Source organism: Balearica regulorum, chromosome 20 (genome assembly GCF_011004875.1).
Source record: "Balearica regulorum gibbericeps isolate bBalReg1 chromosome 20, bBalReg1.pri, whole genome shotgun sequence".
NCBI classification, from domain to species: domain Eukaryota; kingdom Metazoa; phylum Chordata; class Aves; order Gruiformes; family Gruidae; genus Balearica; species Balearica regulorum.
In genome coordinates this window covers 12,007,811-12,022,064 of record NC_046203.1, presented here as the reverse complement: position 1 = coordinate 12,022,064, position 14,254 = coordinate 12,007,811, and the positions used below count along the sequence as shown (strand labels likewise).

The 14,254-nt window shown below is 62.9% G+C and overlaps 2 protein-coding genes across 2 annotated transcripts; both read left to right on the top strand.

Moving 5' to 3' along the window:
* Positions 1–5,711: 5,711 nt before the first annotated feature.
* Positions 5,712–7,990, top strand: LOC104639394 (uncharacterized). Its single transcript, XM_075772308.1, has 2 exons — positions 5,712–5,744; positions 6,412–7,990. Exon 2 carries the CDS (start codon positions 6,449–6,451, stop codon positions 6,833–6,835), a length of 387 nt encoding a protein of 128 aa, XP_075628423.1. The 5' UTR covers positions 5,712–5,744; positions 6,412–6,448; the 3' UTR covers positions 6,836–7,990.
* Positions 7,991–12,635: 4,645 nt separating this feature from the next.
* Positions 12,636–13,142, top strand: RNF224 (ring finger protein 224). Its single transcript, XM_010307469.2, has one exon. The coding sequence runs from the start codon at positions 12,636–12,638 to the stop codon at positions 13,140–13,142; it is 507 nt and encodes a 168-aa protein (XP_010305771.2).
* Positions 13,143–14,254: the final 1,112 nt, after the last annotated feature.

The window sequence follows — 14,254 nt, the reverse complement described above, 5'->3', positions numbered from 1 at the left end:
GGCTTTGGGGACACCTTGCCTTTAGGCAGCAGCCCAAATGGCAGGTGCCATGGTGGCTGTCTTGGCCAGGTAGGGACCTTATAGTGTCCACAGAGGATACAGCTGCTCCTGTTCCCTTTCCTTGCCAGAGGACGCGGGCTAACCCAATCCCCACCAGCAGCAATGGGAATGTGCTGCCGCAGTCCTCGCTGCCGGAGTGGTTCCAGGTACGTCACCGCTGTGCCCACGGCCAGGAGGAAAGGAGCTATTAAAGATGCTGTTGGCCCAAGAACAAATTGGCCATCAGGAAACTGAGGCTGGGAAGGAGAAGGTGGCCAGATCTGGACCAGGAGAGCAGCAGCAGAGGCTGGAAGGGCTTTCTCGAGACGAGACTGCAACCAGCCTAGCCACTGCAGAGCTGGTGCCAGAGCCTGCGAGGAACGAGATTATCCAGGAGGTGCCTGTGAGATGGGAACTGCTGTGGCGAGATGCCAGGGAAGGACAGCAGCTGGGGCAGAGGCACTTCAGATTAAAGCTAACACCCTGCTCAGAGAGTTTGTGTGGGGTCCACAGCCCCGGGCAGTTGCATGTGGGATGTCCCTACCCCAAAAAGCTCAGAGGTGCTGTGAGACAAGTTTCACCTCGGGAGAGGGATGGCACCGAGGACACTGGGTGCTGTTGCACGGTCTTGGGGTCCCCTGGAGCTGCAGGGTCTCAGGGTCCCCCATTGCGCTAGGCGTGCAGCATCGCAGCTGCCTGCGAGCAGAGCCGCGTGTGAAAATCTGGGGCAAAAAGCCAAAACGAGCAAGTCCTGAGGCACCGGGAGGAAGAGAAACTCACTGCTGGAGAGTGCCACAGCGACATCCCCCGCACGAGCTGGGACGCACCGTGCACGGGCAGGCAGGGCTGGGGTCACGGCAGGACACCTGGGATGATGCTGCCTCTTTTTTTATGCCTGCTTAGCAAAATATGTGAGTTTTTCTCTGGGGAGACAGTTCGAGATGGGAAAACCTGGCAGCAGTGAGGCCCAGCAAAGGGACAGGGGCTGCCGGTGGCTCTCCTGGGGACAGCCCTGCAGGAGCAGAGATGCCCTGGGGGTGTCTGTGCAGGTGCTTTCAAAACCCAAGAGCTGGCTGCTGTGATGTTGGTTATGCCCCGCGCATGCTCTGCTGCACCCCTACTCTCAGTCCTCAGTGGGGCAACTGAGGCACAGAGCTGCACGGGGTCCCTCTCCCAGTGCTAGAGCTGGTCAGAAGAGGTTTTGATCTCCCGACTTCTCAAAAAAAAATTCCCAGACCTCCCTCTTCCCTTCCCTCCACGCCCTGGGAGGTCACTGAGTCTATTTACAGGGCAAACCACACTTTGGGAGCTGCAAGCCCAGCAGGCTGAGGACAGAGGGACCAGCCACAGTGGGCAGGCAGGCAGGGTGCTGGCAGCAGGGCACTCTGACCACTGGGTGCCCAGCCAGCTCAGCATCCCCCAGAATCCATCCCCCATCACAGAGATAGTGCTGCCAGGGCCAGGCAGGGTCTCATCATTCTCCAGAGCTCTCCTGCTTGCTTTGTGGGTGCCAAGGGTGCAGCCCCCAGCCCAGTGTCCCCACTCACCTGGCGCCAGGCTGGCCAGGCAGGGCAGTGGTGGGCATGGCTGAGAGCAGGATCTGGCCAGCCTGTGCAGCCCCAGCTCCTCAGTGCAGGTGAGAAGTGTGGCAATGGCCAGAAGGAAGGAATGCAAAGTGCTGTGGGAAATGTTAATTCAATCCCGGGATGATTCAGCTGCAATTTGGGGCACCCTCTGCCCTGTGCCCGACCCCTGGCCTGCCCTGGCCCCATGCGCACGGCCCCGGCCCCAGCATCCCTGGGGCTCCCAGGGGGGATGGGCTTCTGCACAGGACCCTTGTGGGAAGATGTTGGGGCCCAGCACAAGCCAGTTTTGGGGTTTTGGTGATGGGAAAGGTGACAGTGGCTGAGGACATCACAGCAGTGTCAAACGGCGGGGACACGGCTGGAGTAGGTGACCCGTGGAGGTGCTGTCCCATCCCATGGTATGCTCAGCCACCAGCACAGCAGAGATCGTCCAGCTGCAGGACTGGAGCTGTGTCCCACACCCTGGGGACAGGGCAACTGGCTGGACACAGGCTCCCAGAAAAACCCACCTTGTCCCCAAGCACCCAGAAGCAGGGACATTGTGCACTGGAGCCCTTGGCAGGGCTGGCTGTGGCCACCCAGCAGTAAGGACCCTCCTGAGAAGCCTGAAGTCCTGCAACCTTCAGCAAAGTGCCCATTCAGGACCCACAGGGCACACGTGGGTGTCCTGCCCAGGGCAGAGCAGAGCAGTGAAGCTGTGGCGGTGCCATATCCCCACCAAGCCTTGTTTCCCCAGGCTGGGCTGGCAGTGTCTCCCATTGTCCCTGCACCGTTCCCTGCAGCTTCCCCGGGGGATACATCAGCACTGAGGGGACCCAGGCTGGTACTTCCCGCTGCCCCGAAGGAGGGTGCCAGATCCGGATGTGGGGCTGGGATGCTCCTGAGCTGCCTTCCACCCAGCTGTCCTGGCTGGCAGGCTGGTCTCCATGGTTCCCCCGTCCCCTCAAGGCTCAGCTCTTGCTCTGAGGTAAATCCGTCTGGGGATGGCCATCTCCTGCCAGCCACAACTGGAGCCATGGGGCAGGCGTGCTGGGACCACGTCAGAGCTGAAAGCCCCAACCCTGTGGGGGGTGGCAGGAGGGGATGCCAGGGGAACAGCCCCTTGCAGAGGAGCTGCAGGGGGTGGCCGTGGCCCACGGGGCTGTGGGCAAGGCTGGGAACAGCCGTGGCTTCTGGCAGTTGGGCATATTGTGTCCCCATACTGGTGCTGGGCCCAGTTCCACCAGCACTGGTGTTTTCCTTGCTGGTGGGAAGCCACAAACCTGGGGAGCTTGTGGGCAGCCCTGCTCTGCCTGCAGCCCTGCCACTGTCCTGCCAGGGCTGACGCTGCCCCAGAGCCCCTCCACAGGCCCAGCAGGTACCAGTGAGTGGGACAAGGCAACACCAGGGAAGCAGAGGAGCCCTGGCAGTCGGTGATGATGGGGACAGGGACACTGGCTTTGTGATGGTGGGAGTGTGGCAATGGGGCCTGGCCTCTGGGATGGGTTTTCAGTTGGGATATTCCAAAAAGCCTCACACAAGAGGAGGACCAAGGGCTGGGGCTCACACAGGTTCTCTCCTGTCTGGTTGCAGGTGGAAATTTGCATCTTTTCTCTTGCAGCACTTCTGGTTCCAGAGACTGGCACATGTGCCAGCATCCCTCTCCTTTTCCTTGCACCAGCCATGTCTCTCATTCCATCCCGCCTCATGCGTTTCACCCTTCAACGACGCCCTGGGGGCAGGCACCCCAAACCTGTCCTGGAAAAGGCTCTGTTGGTGGGCGGAGGTTCACACCACAGCCAACAGCCCACCACAGTTCCTCGTGATGCCCAGGCACACACCAGACCGCTTGGGTCCAGCACACTCAGTTCATGCCCCTCTGGCTGCCCTCCCGGGAGCCCAGAGATCATCTGGAGGGATGAGAACCCCAGCAGAGACCTGGTATTGGGAAGTCAGGGCTGGAGAGGTGGGGCGCAGCCAGGCAGGGTGTGAGGGACCCCTGGGCTGCAGGGACCTGGGTGTCTGTAGGGGCAAGCAGAGCCTGGCAGGTGGGTCTGGGGGCTGCCAGGGGGTGCAGTGGGTGCGGGTGCCTGGTGTCCCCTGCTCAGTGCTCAGGACCTGCGCACGTGTGTTGGATTTGCGTGACAAGGTTTTGATAGCGGGGGGGGGGGGGGCGAGCTATAGGGGTGGCTTCTGTGAGAAGCTGCTAGAAGCTTCCCCTGTGTCTGATAGAGCCAATGCCAGCCGGCTCCAAGAGGGACCCGCCGCTGGCCAAGGCCAAGCCAGTCAGCGCCTCTGTGATAACATATTTAAGAAGGAAAAAAATAGTTAGGGAGAGCTTTTGCAGCCGGAGAGAGGAGTGAGAAGATGTAAGAAACTCTGCAGACACCAGGGTCAGTGAAGAAGGAGGGGCAGGAGGTGCTCCAGGTGCCGGAGCAGAGATCCCCCTGCAGCCCGTGGTGAAGACCATGGTGAGGCAGGCTGTCCCCCGGCAGCCCATGGCGGAAGGATGAGGGGGTGTAGCGATTCCACCTGCAGCCCGTGGAGGACCCCACGCCGGAGCAGGTGGAGGCACCTGAAGGAGGCTGTGGCCCGTGGGAAGCCCACGCTGGAGCAAGCTCCTGGCAGGACCTGTGGCCCCGTGGAGAGAGGAGCCCACGCCGGAGCAGGTTTGCTGGCAGGACTTGTGACCCCGTGGGGGACCCACGCTGGAGCAGTCTGCTCCTGAAGGTCTGCACCCCGTGGGAGAGACTCACGTTGGAGAAGTTGGTGAAGGACTGTCTCCCGTGAGAGGGACTCCATGCTGGAGCAGGGGAACGATGAGAGGAGTCCTCCCCCCGAGGATGAAGAAGAGGCAGAAACACCGTGCGCTGCACTGAGCGCAACCCCCATTCCCCGTCCCCCTGTGCCGCTGAGGGGGGGCGGAGGTTGAAGCCGGGAGTGAGGTTGAGCCTGGGAAGATGGGAGGGGTGGGGGGAGGTGTTTTCAGATTTGGTTTTATTTCTCATTCCTCTACTCTGTTTTGCTTAGTGATAAATTAGATGAATTTCCTCTCTCAGTTTAGTCTGTTTTGCTCGTGAGGATAATTGGGGAGTGATCTCTCCCTGTCCTTATCTCGACCCATAAGCTTTTGGTTGTACCTTTTCTCCCCTGTCTGGTGAACGAGGGGAGTGACAGAGCGGCTCTGGGGGGCACCTGGCCCTCAGCCAGGGTCAACCCAGCACAGCATGGTACTCAGTACCCTCTGCCTACTGACTGGTGCTTGGTGGTCGCAGCTTCCTACAGGCCCATGGTGTGTGGTGCCCCCTCACCCCCCGCCCCTGTCTGCCCCCCAGTGCGAGGGTGTGGTGTCAGTGCTGGTGCCAGTGCACGGTGCTGGAGCTCACTGCCCCGCGCACAGCTCACAGTGCTGGTGCTGTACTGGTGCCTGTACTGGTGCCAGTGCATGGTACCACTGCCGGCTGTGCGGTGCACACTGTGTGGTGTTGGTGCCAGTGCACGATACCAGTGCCCGCGCTGGTGCTGGTATCCACTGCTGGTGCCAGAGCCGGTGCCCAGTGCCTGGTACCAGTCGCTAGTGCTGGTGCGTAGTGCACGATGCTTGGTACTGGTGGTCTTGCCCGGTGCCCAGTGCCCCTGTCCAGTACTGCTGCCAGTGCCCAGTTCCCACTGCCCAGTGCCCCCCACCCGGTGTCCGGTGCCTGGTACTGGTGCCCAGTTCCTTGTGCCCCCTGCCTGCTGCCAGTGCCCAGTGCAGGCGCGAGCAGGGCCGGGCGGTGGGTGCCGTGCCGGGCAGTGGGTGCCGTGCCGGGCAGTGGGTGCCGTGCCGTGCCGGGCGGTGGGTGCCGTGCCGGGCAGTGGGTGCCGTGCCGGGCAGTGGGTGCCGTGCCGTGCCGGGCGGTGGGTGCCGTGCCGGGCAGTGGGTGCCGTGCCGTGCCGTGCCGGGCGGTGGGTGCCGTGCCGGGCAGTGGGTGCCGTGCCGTGCCGGGCGGTGGGTGCCGTGCCGGGCAGTGGGTGCCGTGCCGTGCCGGGCGGTCGGTGTCGGGCCGGGGCGGTGCCGGGCGGGGTGGGCCGTGCCGTGCAGGAGGAAGCGCAGCGAGCGGCAGAGCGGCCCCGCAGCCGGCCGGAGCTGCGCGGTGGGTGAGTGCCGGGAGCGACCGGCTGCCCGCTCCCTGCCTGCTCCCCCTGCCCCTGCCCTTCCTCCCCTCTGCTGCCCGGCACCCACCGCGCCCTGCCTGCCCTCCTTCTCCTGCCTGCTCCCCTTCCCCTGCCTGACCCCATTCCCAAGCCCCCCAGCCCCGGTTCCCCTTCTCCCCCCCCCCCCCCCCGACTGCCGCATCACCTGCCCCTTTCCCTACCGCCCCTGTCCTGTCCTCTCCTTCCTCCGCCTCTGCCTCTCCTTCCCCCCACACCCCCTTTCTCCCCCTCCTCTCCCCAATGCCTGCCCCCCGCTTCTGAGACCTGTGTCCCCCCAGAAGCCCCTACCCCATCCCACTGCCCTACCTGCACCCTGTGTCCCACCCAGCACCCCCTTCCCCCCCCAGCACCCTGCCCACTCCCATGTCTCCCTGCCCAGGCATCACCCCCTCCTGCCTCCCCTCCCGGCTCTGCCATCAGGGCCACATGGCCGCAGTGTACGGGTTGCATGTTGGGGTCTCTTGGGATTGGCAGGGACAGGGGAGCACAGCTCTGCACCCTGCTCCCAAACTAGTGGGGTCTGCTGGGGGGGTCCCTTCCCAGTGCCATGAGAACAACCCCAGAACTGACACCCCCCGCACTCCAGGTTAATGGGGTCTCTGTCTTGCAGGAGGTGGGCAACACCAGCCAGGCCACACGTGCTGACAATGAGCAGGGAGATGGATCGTGGGGTCAGCCTGGAGAACCCGTATGCCAGCGTCAACATCCCGCGGGACCAGTTCCAGCAAAGCTTCATCACTTGCTACCTAAAGGACGAGCCCACCATCATCGCCAACCCTGCAGCCGTGCCCACCTATGGCGTGGAGGAGCAGGAGGGCAGCTGGAACAGCCCAACCATTTCCACGGAGAAGTCCCGGTCCCGTCCCTACAACCCCTATGCCAGCCTGAAGATGCCCAACGGGGAATCGCCCAACTCCTTCTACACTGTCACCCTGGACAAGCCACCCAAGGGCCAGGAGCAGGAGGCCGGCGGGGGATGCAGCTGCTGCAAGTGCTGCCCTTGCTGCAGAAAGTGCTGCTGCGTCGTCTCCTAAGGGCCCTTGCTGCGCCCGCAGAAAGTGCTGACCATGGGATGGGGCCAGATGGCCCTATGGGGACGTGGCTGCCCAGCCTGGACACCCCAGGGAGCTGACCTGGTGCCTGGCAGAACTGGCAGCTGAGGTGGCACTGCCTAAACTCTGCCACTGCTTTTCACCCGTGAGCTCTGCAGCCAGATATGCCGGTGATGGGCACCTGCCAGGTCCTGAGAGCCCAGTGTGGGGCCTGGGGGAGAAGGACAGGTCCCCTCTGCCCCGCTGAGGCCTGGGAGCCTTGAGGATGATGTGTGCCAACGCAGATGCCATCGAGAAGTGTCTACACTGGGGATGGGGCAGCACTTTGAACCTGAGATCCTGCCGGAGGGTAGGTTTGGATGGTGGCAGTCCTGTGCGTCTGGCAGAAGAAGGCATCATTGTTGCTGTCTTGGAGCCGTGGAGAGGAGCCAGGGACATGCCCCAGATGGGATGGGGACTCACCTCCCCAGAACTGAGCGGTGTCCCCCACCTGTCATGGGGACGCTGCAGCGCCCTGTGCCAAGCTCCAGCTGGGTGCTGCTCCTCCTCGCCACACTGCCCATGGGACAGAGGGAAGGAGACAGGAAGGACAGACAGGCAAAGCGTGGCAGAGTGCTGGGCAGGGCTCCAGGGCAGCACCTGACAGCACAGCACGGGTGTGGGTGTTAACATCCCAGTGCCAGGAAACCCCTGGCCCCTGCCAGGCTTGTGGGGTGCTGGGCACAACCCCTTGCCCCAGCTGCATCCTGGCTCGGGGCTCCACAGCACCTTGGGGCTGGGTCCAGTGCGGAGGGCTGGCTCAGTTCCAGCAGCGGGGTAGCACTGGGGCACCCCGTTTGAGATGCAGACCCCCATCGTTCACGTTCTGCGACCCCCTGGGCATTGAGGAAGGCGGGTGAGGAGCCCGCTGGCCTCTTTGCAGTGTGGTGGGGCGGCTCCAGGCTGGGTTTTTGGCTGGGGCTGGCGCCGCCGACCTGGAACAAGCCTGCCGTTGTGTTGGCGTCCCACGGGCGGCCGTGCTGCCAGGCGGCAGCTGCGTAAGCACCGCGGCTGCTGCAGAAACTGGTCTGCAGGGGCAGGGGCTTGGAAAGAGTGTGTGTGTTAGCAGATGACTTCAGGGTGCTGCAAATAAAATTACAGCCGTCTCCTCCCTTGCCAAGGTATGCCTCTTCCCTCCGCCCTGGGTTTTCCGGGATTCCCGTGTTACTTCTTGCTTATCCTGGTGGGTTATGTAAGGGGAGTGCAGGGGGCACAAAGCCCTCTCTTCTCCCCTCAAACCAGGCTTAACCGTTGCACTGCTGACTTGCGGCAGCAGCAGCAGCACGCTGAGCTCTTCAGCTCGCTGCTGCCTGCCGCCCTGCTGCCAGCCTGGGCCTGACGCTCCCCTCGGCCAGGCCTTTCCAGTACAGCCTGCTCCTGCCTGCCTGGGGACGCTGGCTGGTGCTCAGCCCGACCCTGCCAAGCTGGATGACTGTCCTGTCTTTTGCAAAGAGAACGCCAGGCTTTGGGGGGGCTGGGGAAGGGGGCGGTTCCTGGCTGGGCCAGCTGGGTGGGCTTTGTGGCACTGCCACAGCTGGCTGCAACCTACTGGGAGCCCACCAGCACTGGGAGCCCACTACTGCCTGGAAGACCATCACCATGAGGATCCTACCACCACTGAGATCCCACCGGAACAGAGCCCACCACCCCTGGGAGCCCACAACCCCTGGGAGCCCACCACCACCGGGAGTCCACAGCTGCCTGGAAGCCCACCACCCTTGAAATCCCACCACCCCTGGGAGCTTCTGGGCTGGGGTGGCAGTGGCTTGGCAGAGGTGCAGGGCGGAGCCCTGACAGTTCCCCCCCCAGCCCTGACCCCTCTGCCTGGCCCAGGTCCCATGCTGGTGGGTGGCTGGGGGGTGTGCATCTTGCCGGAGGAGGTTGGCAGGGACACGGCTACATGCCGCCCTCCCTGCACAAGGAGCACTCTTGTTCGTCCTGCCTGGGCGCGGGCAATGCTGGCATGGGGACGGGCAGGTCCACCCCTTGTTTGCTTTCGTGGCCCCGACGGCAGCCCTGCCCTGCAGAGCCCACCCGCCGTGCGGCTGGGCAGGGACGTGGTGTCACCACGTTGTCTTGGCTGAAACCTGCATCCCGCAGAGGCTGCTTGGTGCCCTGGGGATCCGACATGCTCTGCAGGGAGAAACACAGTTTGGGGGAGGGAAAACTGTCCCCAAGGGGGGTGTGGTGCCTTTGGCAGAGCTGGTGGGGCTGGCCATCAGCAGGGGTGGGGGTGAGGGATGGCCTGGCCCTGGCAAGGCAGTGGCAGGGTGCAGCATCTGCCGGCAGTGCCATGTGTCACCGCTGCCCTTCATGGTGCCTAACCTTGGGGCAATGGCAAACAAGGTGGGAGAGGCCAGGCAGGGCAGAGCACTGCCTGCCAGACACCGGGGCAATGATTAAGCTGGAGGCAGCAGGAAAGCCAGGGGGTGGTGGTGGTGGTGGTGTGTGTGGACAGTGGACAGGGGATTCTGCTTCAGGGTGACATGAGCAGCTGCGTGCAGAGTCCCATGGGTGTGTTTCATCTTTCACGAATGCTCAGGGGTGCAAAGGGTTGTGCTGGGTGATTGCCATCTCCTTTATCTGCAGCGTGGGTGGTGATGCACAGCTCTGGCTCATCTGGATCAGACCTTTGCCCTTTCCTGAGGGTGCTGCTCCCTGCCCCGCTGTGCCAAAGGTCCCTACAGCTCTCAGGGATGAGTCTTGGGAACAAGAAAATATATTTCCCACCCATGCATGTAGTTGCTGATTGCAGCTATGCCTTCTCTGTGCCTGGATTTGGGTGTTTTGGCAGGGCTGGAAGCTGGTTTCAGGCAGCATGCCCCTCCGTGTCACCCTGCACAGCTTGGCAGATGCACAGCCCATGTCACCGAGGGCTCCCCCGCCCCAAGCCCTGCCTGTGGGGTGCAGGGTGGGTGAGCTGGGGTGTGCAATCCCGCACCAGGGACTTGCACGCAATGGGCAGAAGTGGCTGAGGGCAGCTGGGCACAGCCTGTTGACGGGACACTGCTCTGCTGGCATCTGGGAGGGGGACACGAGGGCAGATGGGCAGGGGATGGAATGCGGTAGGAGGGCAGGGAAGGTGCGTGCGTGTGTGTGTGCGCGCGCACACATTTCTTCAAGGAGAGGCAGCCAAGGGAGGGTCAGTGCCCCTGGGCAGTGCCAGGAGTACCCCCAGCTGTGCATGGAGCCAATTCCATCCCTCTCACCCATACAGTCTATTTGGGCAGGGCTTCCTATGGCCCAAAGGGACTGACGCCTGCTGGCTCCGTACCTTGCCCCGCGGCACGTGAGCCAGGCCACCACTGTGCTTTGGGTGGGAGAGTGACTTCTTGCCAGCTTTGGGACATGCCCTAACATCCCCAGGCACCCAGCTGCCTGCACATCCCTGAGCACACGGCTTTGGAGGGAGCACGCTGTGCCTGTCTGGGCACCAGCTCTGCCCTGGCTGCTGGCATCCAGGGTGCTGCCACCCACCCTGCAGGCACGCAGGGTGGTACCCTGAGATGTCAGGGCACAGTGGGAATCCCATGCAGCTGGTTCCTGACCTGCCCAGGGCACACAGCCCTTGTCCCCACCTCGGCCAGTGGGTTTGACCCAGCACAGCCCCGTCCCAAGCCAGCTGCCCTGCCATCCCTTGCCTGCCGCCAGCCCGGTAAGGGGAGGGCAAAGCCCTGCCATAGGGTGCCATCCCCGCACCTGTGGACCCAAGGGCACACGCACCCCACGTGCACTGCCTGGGGAAACCTGTGACAGAGGATGTATCAGGATTCTGTGTCAGGGTATGACCACTGTGCCCCGAAAGGGGCTGTGCTGCTGGCTCTGCTGCCTTGCTCCCAAGCACCGGCATCAAGGTGTTGAGTTTTTCTGCAGATCCTGGTGACCCTATGAGGCTCTTGGTTTCCAAAACTCCCAATTCTTGCTGCTGAGGAATTCTGGAAACATGGCCCCAGGGCTGCGGAAGTGTTTGGTAAGCAGGTAGCACAGGAGAGCACTGCCTGCCTCCCTGCCTGCATTACTGCCTGCTCCTGCCTGGAGCAGGAGCTGCTGCCCTCTCCTGCTCCCACGCAGAAATGCTGCTGGGTGTCCTGGCAGTCCTGCCCTGGCTCCAGGATGTGCTTTTCTTCTCCAGGATCCTGGGTCCAGGATGTGTCCCCTTACCAAACGCCCTGTTTTAAATCTTCCCCTCTGTGCAGAGGCTGTGGCATTGCTGCTAGACCAAGGGCCGTGCAGGGGGCTGGCAAGCTGCAGGGACTGAACCTGCCACCAGCCTGGTGCTGTCACCTCCCCTGGGTCATGCATTGTCATGAACCTTGCAGGTGTCACCGAGGGGTGCTGAGCTCTCCCCAGCCTCGTGCTGAGCATGGCTCTGGCAGAGCCGAGGGTAACTCAGCCCCCAGTGCAAGAGCCTGCAGCCCCAGATGGAAGAGCAGGATGTGTCTGTGGCAGTGGTCACCCCCAGGCACCGGACGAGGAGCATCACCCCACGCGTGGGCACTGCCAGCTCAGACCAGGCTGGAGCCTCAGTGTCCCTGCACCAGCCCCAGCCCCTCCACCCCCCCTCCCCGGAGCCTCACTGTGCCCTCCCGCTCCAGTCGCAGCTGTCCCTGCAGCCCAGGCCACCTGGGGATGCCTGGGCTGGAGTGCAATGGGGTGTCTCTGCGGGCCAACATCTGCCTAGATGTGCCTGGCCACAGGAGATGGCTGAGGATGTGGAGGACTCTGAAGCTGCCATCCAGGTATGGTCGATGTCCAAGCCCTCTCCACCCACAGTGAAGCCCAGAGCTCCTTGGCCTCACGGGGATGGTTTCTTCTGCTAATGAAGCAGAGATGGATGGTTAATGACTGCTCCTGGGGCTTAGATTTCGGAGGTCTTTGTTATCTGGCTGCTTGTAACCCAATCTCCCAGGCTTGGCTTCCCGGCAGCAGATCCGATAGCGCGTCTGTCTCTGAAAGGTGAGCCCCTTCCCACTTCCACAGCCACCAGCAGCTGCTGGGACCTGGCTGGGGAGCTGCTGGTTGCTCAGGCCCCTGATGCTCCCCACGGAACGGCGGCAGCGCCCCAGAACGGCACAGCCCTTCTGCGACCTCCTCCCCTGAGGTCCTGGGGGAGCATCTCAGGACAGGTAGGGATGGGGGACAGGGGAAGAGGGGAAGAGAGTGATGCCTGCACGTATCAAAATGCTTGAGGTCACCTGCAGAGAGGGAGCGGTGGCTTCCAGGAGAGGTTTGCAAATATGCTGGTGGGTACCAGACCGCCCCCCTTAAGATGAGGCTGGGCTCCTCAAGTACCCCCTGCCAGCCTGTGTGCCCATTCCCTGGTCCCCCACTGCTGACAGCTGTGCCATGGCGAGGGCTGTGGCACTGCCTGGCTTACACACTCCTACCCACCCCACATCCCCCCCAGCCCAGAGCCCGGGCAGGCTGCTGAGGTCCAACCAGTCCTGATCCCTCACAGGACATAAGGGGCGCTTGGCAGACCTCCCAGCAGAGATGCAGGGAGGCACCAGGGAAAACGCGTCCCCCTTGGATGCAGGCAGAGCCATCTGTAGTGGCAGGGTCCTGCTTTTCTACGCAGGGCTGACCATGAGGCATGCAGGCAGCAGGCACGGATGTTGGGCAGGGAGGGACCTGCCCACATGGCTCTGGTCCCCATGTCTCCCACGCATCAGATGTGCTCAGAGTTGGCATCCCACACCCGGGCCGTTGGTCTGATGGCTCCTCTCACCCTCCCCTCCCCAGCATGTCCCAGGCTGGCAGCAGCCCCCGGGCAGAGGATGCAGGGCTGTGTGTCGGGACGCACTCGCGCACCCCAAGCCGGGGCAGCCAGCGGGTTGAGTGCATCATCTGCTACTCCTCCTACGACCTGTGTGGCCGGCTGCCGCGCCGGCTCTACTGCGGCCATATCTTCTGCCAAGCCTGCCTGAAACGCCTTGATGCCGTCGCCAATGAGCAGCACTGGATCCCCTGCCCGCAGTGCCGCCAAAATACGCCCACGCCACGTGGCGGTGTCGCCATGCTTGACCTCGACCTGGCCACCTTTCTCACCGTCAAAGCTGACAAGGAGCATCCCCGGGTGGCTGGCAGGTCCCAGCCCGACTTGGCCACCAAGGGCTCATGCAAAGAGAAGGCGGTCACCCAGCAGCCGGCGGGGCTGTGCCAAGACTCACTGCCCCCGGTGCCGTTCCTGCAACGCAGCTGCTGCCGGCCGTGCCTGTGCTGTGGGGTGACAGCGGCCTTTGAGACCTGAGCGTGAGGAGGGGGCTGCTGGCAGTGTGTGGGCAGATGAGCTCCTGGGGGGTAGCCTGGGACCACTTTTGGGGACCTCATGCCATGCCCCAGACCCACATGTGGACAGTGGTGGTGGGGCTGTGCTGGCAGCCTGGGAAGGGCTTCAGCTTGCTGGGATTTGGGGGGCAACAGCGAGGATGAGGATGCCCCCACCCCCTCATCCTGCCCACCCACCCCTCTGACAACTCAGAAACCTGGTCGAGCCATCACGGATGTTCCCTGTCCCCTGTCCCAGGGCTTGCTCGCACCCAGCTTCTCCATGTGACACCCCTGCCAAGCATCCCCCAGGCAGGGGACATGGGAGCCTGGCACAGCACAGCAACACAGTGATGCTCTGGGGAGTGTGTCTGGCACCCTGAAAGCTTTGTGCCTATTAAACAACTCTCTTGGCCCTGCTGGGCTGCATGTCTTGGTCATATTTGTTGGTAAGGCTCCAGCTACCTTGGGACAAGCCCTGCCTGTGGTGGGGGTGGGACGGGGAGAAATGACCTGCCCTGCCACATTTCTTTCCTTTGAGTGTTTGCTTTGTTTACTGTTTGCATGAGAAATTTGGGTGTTGGGGTAGCTGGACAGTTGAAATCGAGGATGACAGAGCCCATGGGAGCTCCTGCTTGGCCTGGTGCTCCATGGCTTGTGCCAGGTTTGGTTTTCCTGCCTGACCCTCTCCCCACCTCCCTGCCTGCACACCTGCATGCGGCCCGGAGAGAAGTCCCTCGGCTGTTTTTCCAGGTCATCTCTTTGCATGGCTTTCCCTGCCTGACTCCAAACAGGGGGTGCAAGGACGAGAGCCCAAACAGCTGGCAGTGGGTTTAACAGAGGCCAAACGGGGAGGACTGGGGTGCAGCAGAGTGATACTGATATAGTTCTTGGGCAGGGCTTGGAGTTGCATGGGCAGCTTTTGTGGTCCTACTACCTCAGAGCCCATTTTCTGCATCCATTTTCCATGTGGTTTACGAGCTCCTGCAGTATCCCAGCATCAGGCACCACTGGCTGCCCCTTGGGGCTCAGCAGGGGACCCCAGCCTGCAGCTCCCTGGGGCCAGCAGTGACCTCGTGCACCCTGGGCAGTCCT